Here is a 22,545-nt window from a genome sequence, read left to right as displayed (position 1 = left end):
GTGGCAGTGGGGGACCCTGGAGCGGGGCTGCAGGACCCCCCTGACCCCCCACGGCTCCTTTGCACCCCCGCCAGGCTGCTGGGGGGCGTGGCTCCAGGGCCCAACCGGCCCACAAGCACCCGCCATGCAGAGGCAAGTCGGCAACCTCTGTCCCAGTCGGGCCGGCCCCCGGGACCCGCCGCGAGCTGGTCTCCCTGGGCCGGCCCCTGCCCTGCTCCCACCGCGCTGCTGCGGCCCCACGGGCCACCTGAACCCAGCGACGGCGCGGCCGCCACCGCGCTCGCGTCTGCGGCCAGGGCCCGGGCAGCTGCCCCCTTCGCCGCCTGGGCGGCCTGGGCCTGGGGGCCTAGGGCCTTCTGGAGGCGTCCGCGCGCTGGCGCCAGGGCGGGGCCGGGCGGGCTGAGGCCAGACGCCGCGCTCGCGGTGGAGGCACAGCCGCGTGCGACCAGCCTCGGCAGTCACACGGGGCCACTGCTGCGGCACCAGGCGGGGGCAGACGGGCCGAGCCTGCCAGGGCCGAGGGGAGGGGCACACGGCGTGACACCGCCCCGGTCTCGCCCCCTTTCCCACGATCACCAGAGGGAGCCTGCGCATGCGCCGGTCTGACCACGCCGGCTGAGGCCTCCGGGCTCCAGTCCCGTCCCGTCCCAGCCAAGGACGAGTGGCTTCTATGGTCGGAACCTGTCCTAAGCTGCAAAACGGGACAAGGATCAGAGTTGCCTGTAAGGTTTGAATTTCAGGTAAACAGTGAGTCGTTTCCACTATAAGTTTCCACACAGTTACTGCAAAAAAATTTCTGTCGACTTGAAATTCACACCTGGGGCTCACCCAAGGAGGCCCTCCAACCGCTCTGGCCTCCAGAACTGAGAGGATGTTTGTGCGGGATCGGCTTGCTCCGTGTGGGCCTCAGGCGGGTTCCTGTCACCTGGGGGCCATCCCCAGGCTGACATCCCTCCAAATCCAGCAGAGACAGAGTGAGGCCTGTTTCTGAAACAGTGGAAGAGCCCCAGGCCATGGTCCTCACTGAGCTGCTCAGGGCCACCCTGCAGCCAGGGGACAGATCACTGACCGGCAGATCTGGGCCACGTCGGGGGAGGTCTGGAGGGGGACGCCGGAGCCCCGGGGAGCCCGAGGCAGACCTCAGGGGTCCAGCTGCCACCGCACGCAGCCGAGCCTCGGGTTTGTGCCCCCCCCCCAGAACTTTAGTACCACCTTCGGTCACAATAACCAGAGGCCGGCCGCAGCCGCAGTGTCCGTGACGGGCTAGGGGAGCATGGTGAGGTCCGTACACATGGAAGAGGCGTGCACCTGCTCAGCGTGGTGGGCCCTGAGGACACGGTGCTTGGTGACATGAGCCAGACACAGAAGGACACATCCTGTGTGGCCCCACTCCCAGGAGGTCCCCAGAAGAGTCAGGTCGCAGACACAGAGTAGGTGACGGGGGCTGGGGCGGGGGGGTGAGTGTGTGACGGGGACAGAGTGTCAGCGTGGGATGACGAGGAAGTCCTGGAGGCGGACGCTGGGTGCGCGACCTGTGAGTGTGCCCAAGGCCGCCGAGCGGCGCCCTCACCAATGGCGAGGGCCCTGAAGTTCATGTTTGTTGCAAGGATAAGTACAATGGGGTGAAGACCATCGCGTTGAAACCACCAAAATCCCCCCGAGGCCGCGTGCGCTGTGGGGGTGCACACCAGGGGTGTCAGAGGAGGAGGAGAGGTTTCTGTGGTTTTGTCTGCAGAGGCAGCACCTTTAAAAACACTTTCTGAGATGCTCTGAGTGAAATGAAACTGGCTGCAGCGTGTGCCGCGGGGCACGAGGCTGTGAAAGTCGCTGCCCCACAGGAAGGGGCGGGAGGGGCGCGGAGGTGCCGGGGGCCCAGGCGGCACCCACTCCGAGTCCCCCGGTGCCATGGAGGCCTCTTTGTTTCTGCTGTGGCTGCTGGTGGCCCCCGGGGCCCTGTGGACAGGTGAGTGGGGACGGAGCCGTGGGCCTGGCACCCAGCGTCCAGGGCCGGTTCCAGAGCAGGAGACATTGGCCGCTCCAAGGAGCCAAGGCCAAGCAGGGGGCCTGAGCCAGAGGGGCGGTTACTGCAGGATGGATGCCTTAGGGCTTTTCCGCTTTGACTTAATCTGATCTTACGGAGAAGTCTCGGGAATCCTACAGGTATCTCACCCGCTCTCCACTGGGTTTCCCAGTTGTCGACATTCTGCCTCAGTCGCCTCTCGCCCCTCCCCCGTGTGTGCACAAAACGTAGACACACGTTATTCTTCCAAGCCGCTGGGGACCGCGCTGCAGGGCACTGCCCCTCGGCCCTGCAGACAGGGCGCTCCCTCCAACCCCAGCAGGGCTCCGCGGCCAGGCTGCTCCCAGCGTCCTCTGTGGGGACAAGCCTGGCAGGGAGCACATGGCCATCTGGGTCTCGCAGCGCTGGCATCTGTGATACGCATGGGCCTGTCTGCTGCGTCCCTGAGACTGGGTTTAGGTTGTGCATTTTCGGCAGGAGCCACAGAGGCTCACGTGCTCTTCCTGGTGTGGTCGCCTTGATGACCTGATGAAGCTGACAGTCACCAGGGAGGATTCAGGAATGTCCCCTGGGGGGCAGATGCCGCCGTTGGCTCCCAGCAGCACCCGGCCGCAGAGTCCCTACAAACATACGCACAAAACCCCAAGCGCACCGCGGGGAACCACACCCACGAGTGAGGCGGCCTGCCCAGGGCCACCCCTGGGGGGCACAGCTGGAATCTGAGCCCCTGTTGGCTGCCCCCCGAACCCTATCCGCTTGGCCAGGACTGGCTGCCTGAGAGCGCGGGATGGGAGGTGATGGCTGGCAGGCACCTCGGAATTCCAGCCAGACCCAGTGAGATGGCCCCGTGACAAATCGGGGACCCTGTGGGATAGGTGTCCGGCCACCCACCCATAATCCATTCACCTCTCATCTCATTCCCCAGCTGTCATCTATCACCCATCATCCACCCACCCGTATTTGCTGAGCTCATGTTGGTTAGGCGCGTTGTAACAAGACAGGCCCAGGGCCGGCCCTGGAGGACCAGTGGGGTGAGATCGGCAGTGAGCACGTGTGTGTGCGCCGTGGTGTCAGGGAGGGCGAGTGCCAGGAAGGGAACAGAGCAGAGGGAGGCGAGGAGAGTGTCTGAGCGGAAGGCTCCTGAGCGGGTGCCCCGTGAGGAAGCCGGGCCTGGGAGCGCTGGGTGGCCGGGGCGGGTAAAGCCACGGAACAGCCCTGTGTGTGTGTGTGGGGGGGGGGGGGGGGTGCAGCAGTTCTGCAGAGGCCTGAGCTGCTGGGCCGAGGGAGTGAGGAGGAGAGTGGGGGTGCCTGGGGAGGAGGCCGGGGTCGCCGATGGGAGCCTCTGGGGTCAGGGGGAGTTTGGATGTTTCAGCTGTGACAGGGAATCACAAAAAGATTTTGACTTGTTACATTTTAAAACTTTTTATCACACCTTTTTAAAGTTATTGGTTTTATAACAAACTTTATACCATCTTTATTGAGATGGAATTCACATGCCATACAATTCACCCTTTTAGAGTGTATAATTCAATGGTTTTCAGTGATTCGGAGTTTTATGCAACCAGCACCTCTGTCTAGTTCCAGAATGTTCCATCACCCCTAAAAGCAGCCCCGTCCCCATCAGCAGTCACCCCCAACCCCCTCGCCAGTGCCCTGACAGCCACGGACCCGCCTGGCGGCTGTGGCCGCGGCCGTTCTGCGCGTGTCGCGTAAGCGCGGTCACGCCCCGTGTGTCTGTGCGCGCGCGCGTCTGCCACCGAGCGCCGGGGGTTTGGGGTCCGTCCACGCCGTGGCCGTCCAAGCCGTGGCGAGCGGCAGCGCCACCCCCGCCTTGCACTGCCGAGCGGCCACACGGGGCGCCCGCCCCGGCTGCGGGGACCGCGCCGCGCGCGCCTTTCGTCTGCGGCGCGTTTTCGCTCCTTGGAGGGACCGCCGGCTGCGTCCACGGTGGCCGCCCCATGTTACAACGCCCTCCCCAGGGGCGCGAGGCGCCGTTTCTCCGCTTGGAGCAGCTCCTCTGGCCGCGTGGGGGCTGTGCCGTGGTGACCAGGATGTGGGGGTGAAGGGTGGGGAGCCCAAGGACGGCCCCACAGTGGACCTGGATGTCTTAGCGCAGTAAACAGGAGGGTCCAGGCCCCAGACGGGTGGCGGGGTCGGGGTGGGGGTGGAGCGCCCAGCCCTAACCTGGTTCTCTGTCCCTCTCCCCAGGAGGTGACACATTTGAGACCCACATCATTGGGGGGCGCGAGGCTGCTCCCCACTCCCGCCCGTACATGGTTTCACTGCGTGAAAACCACTCCCACCTGTGCGGGGGTGTCCTTGTGCACCCAAAGTGGGTGTTGACAGCTGCCCACTGTGTGCCCCGGCGGTGAGTGACCCTGCCCTGCCCCCCCCGTCACCCCAGGCCTCCGCGAACCTACCCCACAGTCCCCTGTTCTCACCAAGGGGTGGGTCCAGAAAGACTGAGGCGGCCGCGGGTCACAGGCGGCCCCCTCCTGCACCCTGTGCTCGCTGAGGCAAGCCTGCGTGACACGTGTGATGTTAGGCCGGGGGAGGGATGCCCGGGGAGGCCGCATCTGCTACGACAAAGCGCCTGCCAGCTGGATGGAGCTGGGCCGCTCGAGATGCCCAGGGATGGGTCTCCTGCTGTGGCCACAGGCGTGGAGCTGGCCCACAGGGCGGCGGGACCAGCTCGGGAAGCCACCAAGTAAACCGGCACCAGCACTTCCCTGGCTCCGAGCCAGTGGTGACAAACAGCCCAGATCACACCCGCCAACGGAACCGAGGGGGTCTGCTGGCTCAGAGAGCTGACGTCTAGTGGGGTGGTGGGCTTCAGGCATGGCTGGATCAGGCCGCTCGCACGAGGCAGCCAGGAGCCGGCCTGTCTCTCAGCTCTGCCGCCGCGTCCCGTGGCCGCATTGTCAGACTCTCACATGGTGGCCAGGACGAGCCGCCTCAGCTCCTGTGGGAAGAGCTTGTTTCTCTGTAGTTTGGGCAAAGTTCTGAGGCTCGGTCTTGACGGGCCCAGCCTCGCCCACGTGCCAGCCACGGATCGAACCACCGCGGCATCGTGTAGGCACTGGCTGAGGCTGGAGCCCGCCAAGATGAGCCCCAGGCCAGGGGTCTGCATTTCAGACACACAGCCCTGCCCCTGGCCAGGACCAAACTGGAGCCTGGGGCAGGCCTGGGAGCAGGCACAGTTTCCTGGGGGAGGCGCGGGGGCGGGGACAGGATGAGGATGAGAAGGAGCGGGGGCAGGGCCCAGCCATGGAGACCGCAGCTCACACCCAGACCCTGTCACCCGCAGGCGCCAGCTGCTGAGGCTGGTGCTGGGGCTCCACGACCTCAGAGACCCCGGCCTCAGCTTCCGAGCCGAGACGGTTGTCCTGCACCCCAAGTACAAGCCGGCCCCCCACCTAGAGAACGACCTGGCGCTGCTTAAGGTGCGGGGGTGGGGGGCGGGAGCCGCGCCCCTGAGCCCAGGCTGCTGTCCCCGCGGCCCCTCCCACCCAGCTCCTCCTGTCTCCTCAGCTGGACGGGAAGGTGAAGGTGAACCACAGCAAGACCATCAAGGCCCTGGCCCTGCCCCGCAGGCGCCAGGCCTTGGCCATGGGGACGCGGTGCAGCGTGGCCGGCTGGGGGCTGACGCAGCACGGCGGCGAGCTGGCCAGAAAGCTGCAGGAGCTGGACGTGCGTGTGCTGGACAACCGGATGTGCAACAACAGTCGCTTCTGGCACGGCGACATCACGCCCAGCATGGTCTGCCTGGAGATGGAGGCCGAGAAGAAGGGCCCCTGCAAGGTGAAGCAGGGCGGGCGCGGGGCGGGCGGGCGGGGGGGCGCCGCCTGCGGCTGGGGTCCACCCCGGGGGGCCAGCCCGCCCCCGCCCTGGGGAATCCCGGAGACGGCAGCGTGGCCGGTGCCAGCGCGCGCCCATGCGCAGATGCAGAGGTGCCTGCGCGCGCCCATGCGCAGATGCAGAGACGGAGGCGCAGAGAGGTCGAGTGACTCGCCCTCGGTCGCACAGTCAGGGAGCAGCACACGTGCCTTTGAGCTCTAGCACCAAAGATGACGGGGACACGGACACGTGCTCGCGTAGGCCCTGGGGTGTGAGAGGAGCGGAGGGTCTGGCAGGAAGGAAGTGGCAGGAGAGAGATGTGGGACCAGCGGGGGCGGGGGCGCCAGCGGGCTCGCGGGCCCCTCCAGGGGGCCGAGGTGACCTGCTTTCCCCCTCACCGACAGGGGGACTCGGGCGGGCCCCTGGTGTGCAACAAAGGCCGGGTGGCTGGAGTCCTGTCCTTCAGCTCCAAATCCTGCACCGACATCTTCAAGCCTCCTGTGGCCACCGCCGTGGCCCCCTATGTGTCCTGGATCAAGAAGACCATCAGTACGGGCAGGCCTGCCGGGCCCGCGGGGGACCTGCAGCTCTAGGATCACCCTGACTGCCTTGCTCCAGGACCCCTCCCTGCAGGACTGTGGGAAGGGGCCAAGAGGGGACTGGCCACAGCCCCGGCGGGGGGGGGGGGGGGGGGGGGGGGGGGGGGGCTGCTGCCAATAAACCATGGTGAAAAGAACTAGGACTCCTGCCTGGACTCTGGCTCCTCCTGGGCCGGGCTGGCTGTGTGAGGAGCTTGCATTTCTGAGGCTGCCGGGGGGAGTCTTGCCTGGGGGAGCAGGCCGGGTGGTCTTCTCCCAGGATGGGCTCCAGGGGCTGGCAGCGGGCAGCATCGGCCAGCATGGGGTGGGATGGGGTAGCATTAGCCAGCACTGGGGGCCAGCAGCAGGAGCTTGGAAAAGGGGTGGGCAAAGTGTTGGGGGATGGGGTGGGGAGGCCGCTAAGCAGACACCCCAGAACCTCCCTCCTCTTAATGCACCAGCGACATCTTCACAGTGTGAGACAGAGCGCACGCCATGCAATTCACTCTTTAAAAGTGCACAATTCTGCCATTTTGAGTGCATTCACAACATTGTATAACCGCCACCACTCTCTAGTTCCAGAACGTTCTCATCACCCCGAAACGGGGCCCTGCGCCTGTTAACGTTGCTCCTCGTTCCCTTCCCGAGGCCCCGGCACCTGTGCTTCTATTGAGACAGGGTGCACGTAGCACCGAAGTCACCCACTTGCAGTGCAGTTGAGTGGCCCGGGCAAACTCGCAGACACACGGCCACCAACACAGCCCTCTGCCTGTCACTGCCCCCACGCCCACCCTAAGCCCCGGCCGATCCGCCTCTGTCTCTGTCCCCCTGTTCCTGTTTGTTTGCCAAGGCAAGACAGTAAGCAGGGTGGGGGGACCCTCCCCCTTCCTCGTGGCCGTATCTGAGGCCAGGGTGGCCGGGGTCTCTGCTGCCTTGGGCACGTGGCTGGTGTCACGTTGGCGAAGTCCTGCCTTAAATTCAGTTTTTGCAGTTATTACTGCACATGGGAAATAAATGGACAGAAGTTGGCCCTGGGCGAAGACAGTGGCCACGACAGTGCCCCGCCCGCCCCATCTCCTCAGGAGGCAACTGTTGCGCATCTTACATCTTCATCCCAAGGTTTCATCAAAAGGAAACATTGTATCCACAGGGCCGGGGGGAAGTCACAGGAACAGGCCTGCCCCCCCTGCCCCCGCCCCCGCTTCCTCTGAGCTGTCGCCCTGTTTTTTCTGGCTCCCACCCCAGGCTTGTGGGTGACTCTGTGTGCTGCCCACCAGCCCAGACATGGGGTTTGCTGCAAAAGGCAAGTGTTTTTCTTTCCTCTGATACAAAAAGTGGTCATATTCCCTGAGCACTTATTAAATCCCAGGCCTTCTGCGAACCGTCAGGACACAAAAGGAAACCCTTCCCCTCCTCACTAATGAGAGCAAAAGGCCAGATGCAGGCGGGCGGGCAAGCGGGAGGGGGAGCCGCGGACTCTCTCTCTCTCTCTCTCTCTCTCTGTCTTCTTTCCTCTTTCTTTGTTTGGTGAATTGCAGGACAGGTCTTATCTATTTTTGTACTAGACCTCACTTTTCAGAACTGTTTCGCTTTGCAGAGGAGTGGCCGGGTGACGTGCCCACCCCCGCCCCCACCCCCGCCCCCGGGGGCATGCGCGTGAGGGAGGTACAGGTGTCTCAACCAGCGGATGACATCCAGGCATGTTCTGAACCAAAGTGTTCACTTTATTCGCATTTCCTCAGTTCTCACGAATGTCCGTTTTCTGTCCCGGGACCCCATCCGGGACCCCACGGGACATCCAGTTGTCTCGACTCTTAGGCCACTCTGGGCTGTGACAGCTTGGAAGACTCTTTGTTTTGATGTCCAGGCGGGTCTGGAGTTTCGCGGACTGTCCTTTCGGTGGAGATCTGTTTTCTCACGACCAGATAACCCACACAGGACCAAGCTTTGGGGGGGTTGGTGCAGTTTTCACGTTTTGCTTTCTACCAAGGCATCTCCGTTGCGCAGAACACACTCAGGTCACGACAGCCTGGAGACGTTTGACCAACCCAACCGTGACACTGATTTGATGAGAAATCGGTGTCGGGGCTCCACCCCATTCCTGGCACAGGCCCCCTCAACCTCACCCGGGGTTGGGTTAGGAGGGGACTTGTGGAAAGCCCCCAGGGACGGGGCTGACAGCCAGGAAGACTCGGGGGTTAGGAGGCTGCGACTGGCCCCTGGGCAGGAAGGGGCTCCACGCACAGGCGCACCCCGGGCCCACGGGGACCGACGTGCCTGCGCCCGGGACCCCTCTGCGCCTCTCCCTGTGCGCCTCGTCACCTGTTGCCCACGGGTGCTTCATCGCACCCTTCATAACGCGCTGGTGCCTGCGACTCAGTCCTTCCCCGAGCTTGTGAGCTGCTCCAGCAAATCGGTTGAACCTGAGGTAGGGGGTCGTGGGGGCCTCCGACGTGCAACCAGTCGGTTACAACCTGGACGTGACTGGCACCTGAAGCGGGGCCCGTCCACTGGGACCTTTGCTTCAGCACCTTACACGGCGCGCACTTCAAGCAGAGAGGCCGGGAGGCGATGCAGACGGTGGCGTCCTGCCTCTGGACCGGCCTCCGTCCTTGCCACATCGCCCGCAGTGCCGTGCGGCAGTGTGGGGCCGAGGCCTTTGGAAGTGAGTTCGGGCCCCTCAGCCCTGCACTGTTTCGTTTGCCTCCAGCCCCGGGAGTGACACCCCCCCACACACCATCTCCCCGTGCGGCCTTCACCCGGGGCTCTGGGAAGCCCACCCCAATTCCAATTTCTCCTGCACGTTTCAAAAATCTTTTTACAGTCGTGATGAAGTTCTCACGGTGAACTGTCGGGGAGGAGAATGGCCCCCTACTCTCCTCTTGAGTGATCATAGCTGGACTAGAAATACAACGCTCAGACTGACACAGACCCGGTGGGCAGGAGGCTCCGGCCCACGCGGTGTGCGTGGGAGCACGTGCGGCCCCCAGATGCCACGGGGACGGCCCCTCAGCCCTTCACACAGGCGGCCGGGCACTCGGAGAGCCGGCGGGCCTGCAGGCGGGCTCGGGGGGGCACTCTGTTCACAGCAGCATCTTGGCCCTGGCTCTTGGCTCTGATGGGAAGGGGCTGGAGCGGGACAGAGGGGTCAGGCTTTTCCTCTGGCACGGGCAGTTTCTTGAGTAACTGTAACTCAAAAGGGTCAGTGCGCCACGGTGGGACGTCTTGGGGCAGCCCGCCCTGGACGCAGACTGCACCCTCGACCCATTTAAAGTGATTTTAGTGCGTTCACAGTGTTGTGCACCCACCACCTCCATTCAGTTCCAGAACCTTCTGTCACCCCGGAAAGAAACCCCATCCCCACCAGCAGTCACCCCTGCTCTTTCCCCAGCTCCTGACACCCACTCACCCTCTTCCCGTCTGTGGATGCACCTGGTCTGGACTCCTTGTCCCCTGGGCAGGGTCCTGGCATGGCTCCGTGTGGACAGAGATCAGTGGAGGCCAGGCCAGGGTTTGGAGGGCTGGGGCGCTGGGGAGGAGCTTATCTCGCCTTCTCAGCCAGGTCCCCACCCCAAGCCCAGGTGAGCAGGAGGCCTGCGGGGCTTAAAGGGACAGGGCAAGCCATCAGCTGGAAGGAGATGCTGTGGGTCTCCCCTCCAGGCCAGCAGGAAGGTCCAGCCTGGGGACTCAGAGCCCCTCCCCGCTGCCCTGCCGAAGTGTCAGAGGGAACAGCCCAGCCAGCATCCTCGGCTGAGCGGGCTGTGCTCTGGTCTCTGAAGGTTTCAGGGGACAGATAGCAAAGGGCCACTGAGTGAGGGTCCCTAGGTGGCTGGAACAAAGCAGCACCAACGGGTGGCTCAGAGCAACCTAAATTTCCTCCTGCTCCCTGAGGGTAAAACCCACACCCCACAGTCAGTCATGGCCTGGAGAGGACCTGGATTTCAGAGCTCCAGCCTGTCGGAAAAGTGCCCGGGGCAGTCAAGCTGGAGCCTCTCGGGATGGGGGCGATGGGGGCATGCGAGGAAAAGGAACCGGCCCCTTCGCCCCACCCCCACCCTGTCTCTGAGCTGGCACGTTTCCACAAGAAAAGGGAGAAAGCAAACAAGCCAAATCCACGACGGGACAGTGGCCAGCACACTTGAGACAAGGAGGCTGGGAGAGGCCTCTGTCAGGAGGTGGCCAGTGCTGCGGGCGAGAAGCCACCTGGGCAGGGCACGGTGGTGACAGGCACAGCCGGGCCAGGCCTGGGGGCAGGGCACGGTGCCAGTGAGGCCGCAGCCAAGGGTGCAGGGAGCTGGAGGGTGCGGAGGCCCAGGGGTCAGCGGGGCCAGGCCTGAGGGCCGCTGGCCCGGTGGGGGGTGGGGCTTGGCCTTTACTGCAGGAGTCGCTGGAAGGCTGGAAGGGAAAGGCTCCAGCCTTCTTTCCGTGGCTATAACCAGGGAGACCCATCTGCCGTCCGGAGCAAAGCTGGCGGGGAATCCTGTCTGAGGAAGAGGTCCAAGCCCATCCCAGAGACAGTGCTGGTGCGGGAGCAGGTCCGGGACAGCCGAGCAGGGATCCCCCACCCTTCCCGCTGTAGGCAGATAGTGCCCTGCACAAGCCCTCACACGCGAAGGGGCGAAGGGCGGCATGCGAGGGCCAAGGGTAGCGAGGAGCAGGCGATGGACATGAGGCCAGAGTGACAGTGCCCTGGGGAAAACAAAGGGCCCTGGGCAGGCTGCTGTCACCTGGTCAGAGACGCCGGACAGAGCACAGGACGCCCAGTTAGATTTGAGTTTCAGATACACAAGTGATCTTATTCTTATTTTTTTTCCCCAGTGTGTATACATCCAGATACCGCGTGGCATATACTTATACTAAAAAGTGAATGATTTAAGAAAATCTGAAATTCAAATTTCACTGGGTATCCCGTATTTCGATTTGCTAAGTCTGGCCACCTTGACCGAGTGGCCCTGGAAGCCAGAGGGATCAGGATCCTCTTGCCCTATGGTGGGGCTGGGGCTGTGCAGAGCAGGGATCTGGGGACAGAGAGGGGACAGGGCAAGTTTCCAGGGAGGAGACCAGAAAACTGGGTCTTCAGGAGGCCAGCTTCACTTTCCAAACAAAGGCAAAGGCTATTTCCCATGAAATCTGTCCGGAGCCCAGCCCCGAGAGGACAGCGGGCACAGGACTGAGGAAGGCCGCCCGCCCGGCTGGAGGGGCACTGAAGCCAGCTGGCTGTCTTCCTCCATCATTCTGCACGTAGCTCTTGACCCTGCTCTGTGCAGCCCTGTAGCCTCGTCCAGCCTGATGGCCCCAGGGCTCCAGGCAGCTCTGAGGTTCCCAGGACCCACGAGTGGGTGTCCCAGGAGTGGACTCCTCACCCACAGTTCCTTTATCAGCAAGTCCTGGTCCCTCTGCTACATCCTTCCAGCCTTTTCCTTGGCCGTCCACCACAGCTGGGACTCCGTTAGCTACGCCAAGCCTCCTCCCTGGATGCTGCCTCCCCTGCCTGACGGGCTATTCGCAGACTTACCGCTTACCTCGTCCCGCAGCTCCCGACTCCTCCTCATTCTTGTGCCATGGCATACGCCATCACCTGCAAGCAGCAGCCTGACCCCTGACGTAAAGCGGCCACCTTACTCACATGACCCTATTTTTTAATTGAGATCATTCACATACCATGCAATTCACCCATTTTCAGTGTACACTTAATGGATTTTATTTATTTATTTACTTATTTTTTAGGCAAGGGGACCCTTGGTTGACCTCACAGATTGTAAAGACCATTCAATCTCTTATTTTTTATTTTTTACACCTACAGCACCTGGTCTTCCTAGGTGGTTAAATGGGTTTTGATATATTCTCAGTGCTATGCATCCATCACCACAATCAATTTTAGAGCATTTTCATCACCCTAAAAAGCAACCCTGTCCCCATCAGCAGTCGCCTCCATCCCCTCCCCAGCCCGTGACAACCATGAACCTACTTCTTGTCTGTGGATGTGCCTGTTGTGGACATTTCACGCAAGTGGAATCACACCCCGTGCGGCCTTTCGTGTCCGGCGTCTCTCACTGACCCTCGTGTTCAAGGTCTGTCCACGTTGTGGCAAGTGTCAGCGTTTCCCTTCTTTTCCTGACCGAGCGACACTCTCCTGTGTGGATGGCCCACGTTGTGTGCATCCATTCACCAGCTGGTGGGCATTTGGGTGGTTCCACTTTTTGCCTATTTGAATCCTGCTGCTGCAAACATTCAAGTGCAAGTGTTGACCCCAAGAAAGAAAATCCCTGCCAGGGAACGCTCCATGTGATCAAACCCAAATTCATAATCAGAGTCCAGCAGCATTGCCTACAGGAGCCTCATCATAGTAGCATACCAGGCAGGCAAAAGCCACAGGCAAGGCTGATGCCTCCTGCACTGTGCTCCAGTGGCCACCCACTGAGTGGGCCCTTATAGGAGACCTCGGAGGACGGAAGTTTGACTAATGGGCTGAAGACCTGCCCCATCCAATCAGAGCTGTGAAATCGCACCCTCATTTGCTAAAATCCAATTTATTTTTTCTTGTGTGTGCCTTTCGTGTCATATATAAGAAATCATTGCTTAACCCAAGGTCATGGAGATTACATTACCCTGTTTTTGTCCGAATTAGTTTGCCATTTTAAAAAGTATTTGTTGTAAAACACAGGGACTTCAGGATGTTTTCCAGACAAAACACAAGACTGCCAGGTATGCTTGAATTTCGGATAAATAGGGAATACTTTCTTCGCGTCACTATGCCCAAATATTGCACAGGATGGTTACACTAATAAATTCGACCTCTATCTAAAATTCAAACTTAACTGCAGTCCAGGTATTTATTTGCTAAACCTGGCAGCCCTCCCCCGTCCCCGCCCAGGGGACATAACCCACCTGTTCACAAGGATCTCTATGGCCTCCCTAAATGCTTGTTTTTGTACTGAGGTAAAATACACGTGACATAAATTGAGCACTTTAACCACTTTTGAGCGTGCAGTTCAGCTTCCGCTAAGCACTTTCTTAAAGAGCGAAGGCCCCTCCCCTTGCCTGGCAGCGCGGCCACGCCCCCAGGCCGCCGGGCGCGGCGTGCCCGATCACGTGAGGCGGCCGCAGGCGTCAGCGCGTGCGTACGTGCGTCTGCGCGTGCGTACGTGCGTCTGCGCGCGTGCGCCGCCAGCGCCGGGCGCGCGCGCGCCCCGCCCCCGCGCCGCCGCCCCGCGAGCGCGCGCCGGGCCAGCCTCCCGGTCTTCCTCGCGCTGCGGGCGGCGGTTGGCAGCGGGCGCGGTGGCGACATGGCGGCGGCGTTGCTCGCGGTCCTGGGGCTCGCGCTGCTGGGCGCCGAGAGCGGCTCCGGGGCGGGTGAGGACCGGGCCGGCGGGGACCGCGGGCGAGCTCGGGCCCGGCCGCGGGGTCCATCGAGCGCGGGCGGCATCGAAGCCCTGGCCTCGTGGCGGGACTCGGGAGCCCCGCGGCGGCAGTGCCGGGGTTGGGGGGTACCCTGGTGGCTCCCTGCCGAGGGGGTGTGTGGGCGGGGGTCCGACAGGCGTGACGACGGAGGTGAAGTCCCGGGCTTTCAGCGGCCTAGTGGAGGGGCGGGGACCGGGAACCGGCCCGACTCCCGGGGCGGAGCCGTGGTGGTGGCCTCCGCACGTCGCCGCTGAGTCCTGGAGCGTCCCCTTCGGACGGGAAGCCCAGGGACCTGGGCAGGCAACTTGCGGATCGGGCCCCCGGCCCGGTCGTGCTAGGCCGAGGGGTGAGGCGGTGGGGCCCCCAGACTCCTTGGGGCGCTTGGCTCTCCTCGGAAAGCGGGCCGTTGGCCCAGTGGGCTCTAGAAGTAAATGCATGTGAGCGTCCCGGGGACGGGCGGCCCTGGGGCTGGCAGGGATTGTCATTCTTGCGGGGATTTAGGTCTTGAGTCTCGCCCTCGGCGAGCAGCTGCCCCAAGTGTTCGCCCAAACTTTTAAACCGTCGCGGGGGGCGCGGGGCGGGGGCATGCTGCCGCCTCCGTTTGGCCGATTTGTCACCTGGCACAGATGAGCTGGTGTCTGGTCCACCCTCCTCCACTGCTGCGTGGAACTGAGGCTCTCTTGGCAGGGGGGATGTGCCAAGGTTACCGAGAGGTCACCTCAGCCGTCCAGTTATGCGGGAAGTGGAGAGTTGTTTTTACAGACTCTCAAACAGCACTGAGTTTTCAGAGATGTTCTGAGGAGCAGGCTGTGTTTTGGGGTTGGGCCCATGCGTGGCTTAGAGAATGTGTGTGTGTATGTGTGTGTGTGGGGGGGAAGAAGACCTGTTTTCCAGGAGAAAGCCTGATAGACCTTTTCTTCCCGCATGGAGGCTTCCTGCTTGGTTCTGGGTTAAAGATTTATAGTGACCGGCATGTAGGGAGCAAAGTGCAGACCAGGACGCTCTGGAGCTTTTCTGGGGACGCAAGACCTGGTGGGCTCTGAGCCGTGTGGCAGTGGCGGGGCAGGGAAGGGCTATCCTTTGCAAAAACTTCAGTGGTTACTCTTGACCTACTTTAAGGACTCACTTTGCCTCTTCCTCTTCCTTCTAATCAAAGTGGCCATTTGTTGACTGCCTCTGGGCCTGGCTACTGCCAATCTCTGGAAAGCCTCAGATAGGAGCCTGTAGGCAAAGTGAATTCAAAAGATAAGCAGCTTGAGCCCTTTGGAAATAGGCCTGGGAGGCTGGAGGGGCAAATTGGGGGCTCAGTCCCCAGAGTGCTCCCCTCCTCAGAGCCCCAGGCAGGAAGCTGGGAGGCACCCGCTCCCTGCGAGGGGTCCCATGCACTGTGGCTAACCCCCGGCCTCCTGTTCGGTCTTGCACTTGTGACAGCTCCCCCTTCCCAGGGATTCTTGGGAAGATCTGAAAGTCTTCAGAGGATGTCACCACACGTCCGTTTTCTGCCTGGGAGGGGTGACTTAGTGACAGCGTTTGCCCCTTCTGGCAAATTCAGCACCCTAGAAAGACTTGGGACACTGCCAGGAGTGGGTTCCTGGACCTGACCATCAGCACCCTGTCACCCGAGGCCCTGGGACGATTCTCCTGCTGGGAGACCCTGGCTCTGCAGGGGTTGCCGAGGGCCCTAGTGTCCTGGCCAGGCAGGGTGGTTGGGCAGCTTGCCAGCTGGGTCCGGTGGGCTGAGGACTTGGCCCTTCTGAGCTCTGGGTGAGGGGAGCAGATGCTGCCTCCTGGCGGGATGGAGGGTGGAGAAGCTCGGCTCCCGTCTGAGGCCTGCAGTGTGGCCGTGGGCGGGGAGTGGCCGGGTGCCCACAGCGCCATCCCAAGAGCTCCTGAGCTGCTCACCACAAGGCCTCCCTGGCCCTGTGCCGCGGCCCAGCTGCCGAGTGGGCACCGAGCAGGGCTGGCTGTTTTTAGATGAAGGTGACTTTACTTGGGAGCGTGGGTTACAGTCATGGGCCAGGACGCGGTCTTCCCTTCTCTCCAGTCCCCCAGTGCCCTGCGGTGGCTGCTCCTGCCTCCTGTGCCCCTGAGGATTCCGGGGTGCGCCCCCGAGTCTCCTGGCACTGGAGGACGGGCTTCTCAGCCTTCCTCAATGTCGTGGCCCCCCTTCCCCAGGGAGCCCTGTCCTGGTGACGTTTTAATACCGCAGATGGTAGCATTACTTCTCATAGCTGGTCCCTGTGTGAAGTACCCCGGGGCGGGTCACAGCCATTGTAATGCTCAAGATACCACCCTTCCCCCAGGGGCGAGTGGCCCCTTCATGGCCAGCTCCCAGGGAGCTCCTTGGTGTGACCCCTTGTGGCCTGGCTTGGTCCCTTGCTGTGCGTGGCCCTCAAACTGGGGCAGGGGTGTTGGCCCCAAGGGGCTCTGGGCCGCCTGTGTCTCCACGCCCAGGGCCGGTCAGCCAGGACAGGATCTGCCCCTGCCCGCTCCCGGCTGCTCCTGGCGAGGGCGAGCGCGCGGGTCCGGGGCGGGCCTGGCCGCGAGGGCTGCCTTGCCTCACTTCCTGTCCCTACGCTGCTGCTTGGCCTGCCTGCGGCTGCGTGTTGTGCAGTCTTGGGAAACCTTGGCTCTTGAGAAGTGTGGGTCACCAGGAGGTGACCGTTTTGTGACGGTGGCACACGCATCTGACCAGCTTCCTGTCCTGAGTCCTGTGAATCACTTCTGGGCCTGTGGGAAGGTCTACCTGTCCCTGGGGCTTCCTGGCTGGCGGACTGCGTGCCCCGGGAGCTCAGAGCGGAGTGCGCTCTGCGGGCACACCTGTGTGCGTGCGTGTGCGTGCCCGGAGCCGGTGGGGGCCGCACCTCCTCGCTCTTCCGGTCCGGCCGCGGCTGAGCCTTGTGCTTCAGCCTCTGCTCGCCTGGCGTTCTGAGACGTCACGTCCCCTTTTAAAGAAAGGACCAGCAGGTGGCCAGCAGCGGGGTGGAGAGGACTGGCCTGCTTAGGAAGGGGCCCCCGCCGGGCTGTTCACGTGTCCTGTCCACCAGCCGGCCACCATCCCCCCAGGCTAGCCACACAGCCGGCCGCTGGGTCTGCAGGCGGGGTCAGCCCTCAGTGGGACAGGGCGGGCGCCACCAGCCCACCGAAGGCCCGGTCCAGGCCCTGGGCCGTCGCCCGGGGGTGCAGTGTGGGGTGAGGCTGTGCCACTGCGGGAGGAGGCAGGTGTGCGCAGCCCGGGCCACTCCAGAAAGCAGCCCGGCCGTGAGGCCCCTTGGATGAAGGGTGACTGCCATCTGCTCTCTGGGCCCGGAGGGGTGACTTTGTTAATGACCGGCGGGTCTGTGCGGGCGAGGGAGGCCGAGCGTGCCCCACCCTGTGTGGCGCCCAGCCAGGCATCCGAGGGACGCAGGCCACCGTTCCCTCTGGATTGGGGGCATCAGCGCAAGCCAAGGTTTGCTCCCCAGGGAGTCCATCCTCACGGGCACCGCGTGCCCGCCTGAGGGGACCACCGTGACGGGGCCGCGGCCTCCGCTCCTTCTGCCCGCTTTCACGTTGGTTCTGCGGTTTCACAGTTACCCTGTCAAGGAGCCGCGGCCCCGGGGGTGGGGGCCGGCGGGGCTGCCCGCCTGCTGGGCTGCATGTGCGCTTCTGGCATGGGAGCTGCTTCGTGGAGGTCGTTGGGACACAGTCTCCTATCTGTTTCCCCCCGACTCTGTGCCACGTCCTGCAGCCCTGGCCAGACCCCCGGGTGTGGGTGGCCATCCTGGGGAAACATACTTTCAGGTCCAGCTGAGCTGCTGTGCCTCGGACCCCCCTGCCCGCCTCTGCCCAAGGAGGCAGGTGGGGCTGGTGTGGGCAGCCCCATGGTGCCTAGCCATGTGGCCAGGGGTGGGCTCGCGCCCAGCTGGGGCTCCATCCCCTCACCCTCAGCCTCCAGTCCAAGCGCCTGCCTGCCTCACCCCCCCCCAAACACTGGGAGGTCTGGGGTCAGCCGCAGCCGAGGTCCTCGGGGGCGCCCCGCCATGCTGCCCAGTCTCCCGTGCTGCTCAGCCCCGGTCCGAGCTGATCGTCCTGCCACAGCTCCTCAGAGCGTGTCCACCACCACCAGGCCAGTCTGCTGGTGGGGGATAAGCACAGGGGCCCTCGGCTGCCCGAGTGCCGCTGTGGGTCCCCTCTCAGTTTCCTGGGCAGGACGGCACATCGCCTCCGGTGCTGGCTTTGTGGCAGGTGTGAGTGGGCTGCGGGGGCTCTCGACCTGGGAGGAAGGCGCCTTCCTGGACGGGGCGCCCGGAGCCTGTGCTGCTGTGTGGGGCCAGGAGTTGGGGCCCCCGGGGGGTCTTGGCCTGAGACCACTGGTTAACGTGCCTCCCAACAACACATGCCTGGAGCCCCTCGTCCCGCCCACTGGCCCGAGGCCCCGCTTACTCGGGGCTGTCCTTCCGGAGTGAGACTCCAGCCCTGTCTGCAAGGCTGTGGCTCCCCTGCCAGGAGGGCGCGGTGACGGGAGCCACCGCAGTGTGCCGTGGGGACCGGCGGGCAGGTGGCGGGGCTGCGGGCGCTCAGCCCGTCCGTCCCCTGGTCCCTTGGCTGACCCTCTCACTTGGCCTCAGGGAGCGCGATCTCGACTTCCATATCTACTGATGGCTCCAAGACGCACCTCACGTGCACCTTGAATGGCAGTGACACCGAGATCGTCGGCCACCGCTGGGTGAAAGGGGACAAGGTGCTGAAGGAGGACGCGCTGCCCGGCCTGAAGACGCAGTACGAGTGCGTGACACCCACGAGGCGCCCGGGGCGTTGCCTGCGGGTCCCGGCTGGGGGGGCGGGGCCTTGTTCCAGGGACCGCGTTTCCCCCAGGCCACTGCCCCTGCCCGTCCTGATGTCCCCTCCCTGCCGACGGCCTCCGGGTGGCGAGGGCAAGGGCCGTGGGCTTGCTTCGGACAAACGTCGGACACCGCTCTGCTCAGACCCCATGGCCGCGAGGAGCCCGGGATCTGCCGGGTATCACGGCCGGCCTCCCGGACCCTTGGGCCTTACTCCGGGCAGAAGGCACCGTCAGGCCCCAAGCTTGGCATCCCCAAGTCCCTGGCTGGTCAAGGTCTCGGGCACTTGACGCTGCCCATGCTGAAGCCATGTCCTGATTGGGGCTGAGCCGTCTCAAGATACTGGGCCTCTCGTTCTCGGGCTGCTGGGTGCAGAGCCTGTGGGTGCGAGCACCCACTCAGGAGGGCCAAACCCATCCACGGTCCCTGCATCTCCATGCCTCTTGGAGGGAACGTGGGCAGTTAGTGCCCCCCTCCTGCAGGGTCACCGGCCATGGCCTTGCCCTGGCACCGTGAGGCCGCCTGCAGCACGCCAGCTCACGGCCACATCTGTTCGCAGGTTGGACACAGAGGAAGGTGGGGGCCAGTACCTCTGCGTCTTCCTCCCGGAGGTCGTGGGCAAGGCCAGCGTGAACGTGAAAGGTGAGCTCTGCGGCCCCTGGAGCCCGTCCACACTGGGCATCGGAAGGCCGCACAGTGAGGACCGGTGGGCGCCTTCCCCAGGCCGTGGGCTCAGACCCCCCCCACACTCTGTTTCCCGCTAGGACCCCCCAAAGTGAAGGCCGTGAAGAAGTCAGAGCACGTCACCGAGGGAGAGGGTGCCGTGCTGGCCTGCAAGTCGGAGTCCTTCCCCCCCATCACCGAGTGGGTGTGGTACAAGGTGGGCGACACCGAGCACCAGGTCCTCACCAACAACTCGCAGGGCAAGGTCTTCGTGGTGTCCACGGAGACCAGGACGGAGCTGCACATCCTGAACCTGGACCTGGAGGCCGACCCCGGCCAGTACGTCTGCAACGGCAGCAGCACGGAGGGCACCGGCCACGCCGTCGTGACCCTGCACGTCCGCAGCCAGCTGGCCGCCCTGTGGCCCTTCCTGGGCATCGTGGCCGAGGTGCTCGTGCTGGTCACCGTCATCTTCATCTACGAGAAGCGGCGGAAGCCGGACGAGGTCCCGGACGGTGAGCCGGCCCAGCCCAGGAGTGGGGGACGGAGGAGGGCGCTGTGGGTGGCAGGCCGTCCTCCCCGGGCCCTGCCCTGCCTTTCACAGTTGGGGTCCCCCCCCCCCGGCCCTGCCTGCATGGCCTCAGCTGCTCAGTGGGGTGGGGGCGGGGCACCGCGGGCAGCACCCCAGGGGGCCAGCGGCAGCCCTGACGCCTGTTCTCCTCTCGCACCTGGCTCGTCGGCACAGACGAGGACACCGGCTCGGCGCCTCTGTGAGTCTCATCCGCGCGGGGTGGGCGGGGAGGGGCCCCCGGGCTGGGCGCCCTTCCGTCTGGGGCCACGGTGGGCGCGGGGCGGGCCGTGTGTCTGCCCAAGGACTGAACGGCCCCCCCACGCCCCCAGGAAGAGCAGCGGGCACCACGTGAACGACAAGGGCAAGAGCGTCCGCCAGCGGAACGCCAGCTGAGCGCGTGAGTGGCGCGGGGCGCGGGGCGCGGGGCACGGCCCGTCCGGCCGCGCCGGGGTCTCAGTGCCCCGTCCTCCCCGCAGGCCACGGGACGAGTCTGCACAGGGCCCGAGCGCTGCCGGAGGAGCCCCGCGTCCCCCGCTTGCCCGAGTCCCAGCTCTGTCCTCTCGAAGGAAACCCGGCCGGCGAGAGCAGACCACGCTGTGGATCCCGGTCGCGTTTCCTCTCCTCTTAAGACGGCTAAGCTAGGGTTTTCTCTCTGTAGGGTCCCGTTCCTTAGGGGTGTCGTTCTGTCTTTTTAAGAGTGTTCCAGGGGAGTCACAGGCTTCTCTGTGGGGCTCTGCTGCCCCCCTGTCCCCGCACCGGCCCCCCACCCCACCCCCTGCTGTCCCCTGGGCGTCCAGCCTTCTGGCCCGTCGTGCTGGGACCGTGGGGCCGTGGACTGGCCTTTACCTGACACTCCCGCCGCGGCTCTGCCTCCGAGGCTGCCGGGCGGTCCCTGTCCTCTGCGGAAGGTCACAGGTCGTGGTGCCCAGCATCCTGTCTGGAGCCAGTGCTGTCACGTCACCTCAGGTCCGTGTGACATGGGATGTCCCTGCCCTCATGGCTACCCCTCAGGTGCCCTCTTCACTGCTCGGGCAAGTCCCTGTGCTGGGGGTGGTCTGGTCGATCATCTCAGAGCAGGGGTCCTGTGACAGCCCCTTCCCCATCAGTCAGCCCATGGCCATGTGGAAACGCGCCCCCCTCCCCCGGCCCACAGCCCTCCTGTCTACAGCACCCTAACTCTGGTACCTGCTCCCCAATAAAGGCTGCCCCACCTCGTCCTCTCCCGGCTCCTGTCTGCCCTGGGTCTGGGTCTCGGGTCGGCCAGCAGGGCCATGTGCCAAGTGCTGAGGCCCTGCGTGAGGTGGGGGCGCGGGGTGGAGTTGGGCTGAGCGCCGGAGTTGGGGGGGTCTGTCCTCTTAACAGGAGACCTGCCCAGCGAGAGGTTCAGGGCCGCATGGGGCAGGTGGTCACCAGCTGTCCTAGAAGGTCTGGACAATGCCCTGCTGCCCTTCGCACCGGCCCCCGTGATGGGGCAGGACGCTCCCTGTGGTCTGGGTGGCCTGTGGGGGTGGAGGAGCCCAGGGGCTGTGCTGTGGGGCGCCTGGAACCAAGGTCCAGACGGCGGGGTCTCTGGTTGCCCAGCCACCTCCAGGCGGGCGGGCACGGTCCAGCCGCAGGGCCAGGGACCGCCGAACCCTGCAGCTGGCGGGTACCGTCTCGGACTCCCGCCTAGTGCAGCAGGGAACCTGAGGCCCAGAGCGAGGAAGCCCCCCGGACACAGGCCCAGACCTGCAGCGTCTGGGGGAGGGTCTCCAGAGCGGCCTTTCCCAGTGTCGGTCAGTGTGACGTGACCACCACAGACGGGAAAGGCGGCCGCCCCAGATGTCTGCTGCCAGGAGCTGTGCAGGGGCCCCACAGTGGTCAGCCGCGAGTCTGGGGAGAATAGGGGTTCTTTATGGGGCCCCACGGCATCTGGCCGGTGCCCCACAGCCTCATGGGGAGGAGGAGCAGGGTGCTCTGCACCAGAACCCTAGGCCTGGGGCTTGGGGCTGTAGCCAGCTCGGCCTTTTCCTCCGGCCACCACCAGAGGGTGCCATGCACACACCACGGCCCATGGTTTACCACTGGGTCCTGTGTGCCCCCCGGCTGGCGGCGCCTGGGCCCCCACCACGCAAATTCTCGTGGCCGGAAAGATGCCAGTTCACTCAGCAACATCGGCCAGCACCAGTGGTGTGCCCGCGGCGGGGGGTTTTGGACAGACCCTGTGACCTTTGGGAAGAACCGAACTTGTGACAGGAGGTGACTGCGAGACTGGCCCGTGGCTGGGGCTGGCTCAGCTGCGGCGGGGGTGGGCGCGCGGGGGTGCGACCGCACTGGGCTCTCCGTGCGGGGCGGCCCCGCCAGCAGTGCCAGGCGGTGTCCCAGAGCACAGAGTGCAGACGGGCGGCCTGTGGTGTGGACGGGCGGGCAGGGCTTGGCCGCCTTGCTCCCTCCCCCAGGGAGGGTGCTGTGGGCCGGGAGCCGCCGCCCAGCCCTTTTGCCCATAGAAGGATAAACCTGATTACAAAGGGCTCTGGGCCAGCTCTGTGCATCCTTCCACCCCCCAGTCCGTCTGTCTGTCCAGCAAGTGTCCTGTGCTGCCCTGTGCCATGGGGGCTGTTCTTGGGACAGCCCACTGGAACCAGCCTCGGTCGCTGGGGGTGGGACAGAAGC

The 22,545-nt window shown here is 64.2% G+C and overlaps 2 protein-coding genes across 2 annotated transcripts; both read left to right on the top strand.

The window, feature by feature from the left end:
- Positions 1-1,523: 1,523 nt before the first annotated feature.
- On the top strand, positions 1,524-6,534 carry GZMM (granzyme M). The gene is made up of 5 exons (XM_016126696.2): positions 1,524-1,963; positions 4,229-4,388; positions 5,328-5,463; positions 5,552-5,821; positions 6,262-6,534. The coding sequence occupies exons 1-5, from the start codon at positions 1,906-1,908 to the stop codon at positions 6,448-6,450; spliced, it is 813 nt and encodes a 270-aa protein (XP_015982182.2). The 5' UTR covers positions 1,524-1,905; the 3' UTR covers positions 6,451-6,534.
- Positions 6,535-13,633: 7,099 nt separating this feature from the next.
- On the top strand, positions 13,634-21,111 carry BSG (basigin (Ok blood group)). Its single transcript, XM_016126667.2, has 7 exons — positions 13,634-13,788; positions 18,447-18,603; positions 19,219-19,301; positions 19,424-19,837; positions 20,068-20,092; positions 20,223-20,290; positions 20,370-21,111. Exons 1-6 carry the CDS (start codon positions 13,722-13,724, stop codon positions 20,284-20,286), a joined length of 810 nt encoding a protein of 269 aa, XP_015982153.1. The 5' UTR covers positions 13,634-13,721; the 3' UTR covers positions 20,287-20,290; positions 20,370-21,111.
- Positions 21,112-22,545: the final 1,434 nt, after the last annotated feature.

The sequence above is a fragment of the Rousettus aegyptiacus genome, unplaced genomic scaffold (assembly GCF_014176215.1).
Source record: "Rousettus aegyptiacus isolate mRouAeg1 unplaced genomic scaffold, mRouAeg1.p scaffold_m13_p_16, whole genome shotgun sequence".
Lineage (NCBI taxonomy): Eukaryota > Metazoa > Chordata > Mammalia > Chiroptera > Pteropodidae > Rousettus > Rousettus aegyptiacus.
The sequence above is the reverse complement of the archived record's forward strand: the minus strand, read 5'-3'. Positions and strand labels throughout refer to the sequence as shown.

Excerpts from the sequence above, each read along its gene's own strand:
- BSG (XM_016126667.2), top strand. The coding sequence starts at position 13,722 with ATGGCGGCGGCGTTGCTCGCGGTCCTGGGGCTCGCGCTGCTGGGCGCC. Across the intron at positions 18,604-19,218 it reads GGCCTGAAGACGCAGTACGA|GTTGGACACAGAGGAAGGTG; the intron begins GTGCGTGACACC and ends ATCTGTTCGCAG. Across the intron at positions 20,093-20,222 it reads GACACCGGCTCGGCGCCTCT|GAAGAGCAGCGGGCACCACG; the intron begins GTGAGTCTCATC and ends CCACGCCCCCAG.
- GZMM (XM_016126696.2), top strand. The coding sequence starts at position 1,906 with ATGGAGGCCTCTTTGTTTCTGCTGTGGCTGCTGGTGGCCCCCGGGGCC. Across the intron at positions 4,389-5,327 it reads GCCCACTGTGTGCCCCGGCG|GCGCCAGCTGCTGAGGCTGG; the intron begins GTGAGTGACCCT and ends TGTCACCCGCAG. Across the intron at positions 5,822-6,261 it reads AGAAGAAGGGCCCCTGCAAG|GGGGACTCGGGCGGGCCCCT; the intron begins GTGAAGCAGGGC and ends CCTCACCGACAG.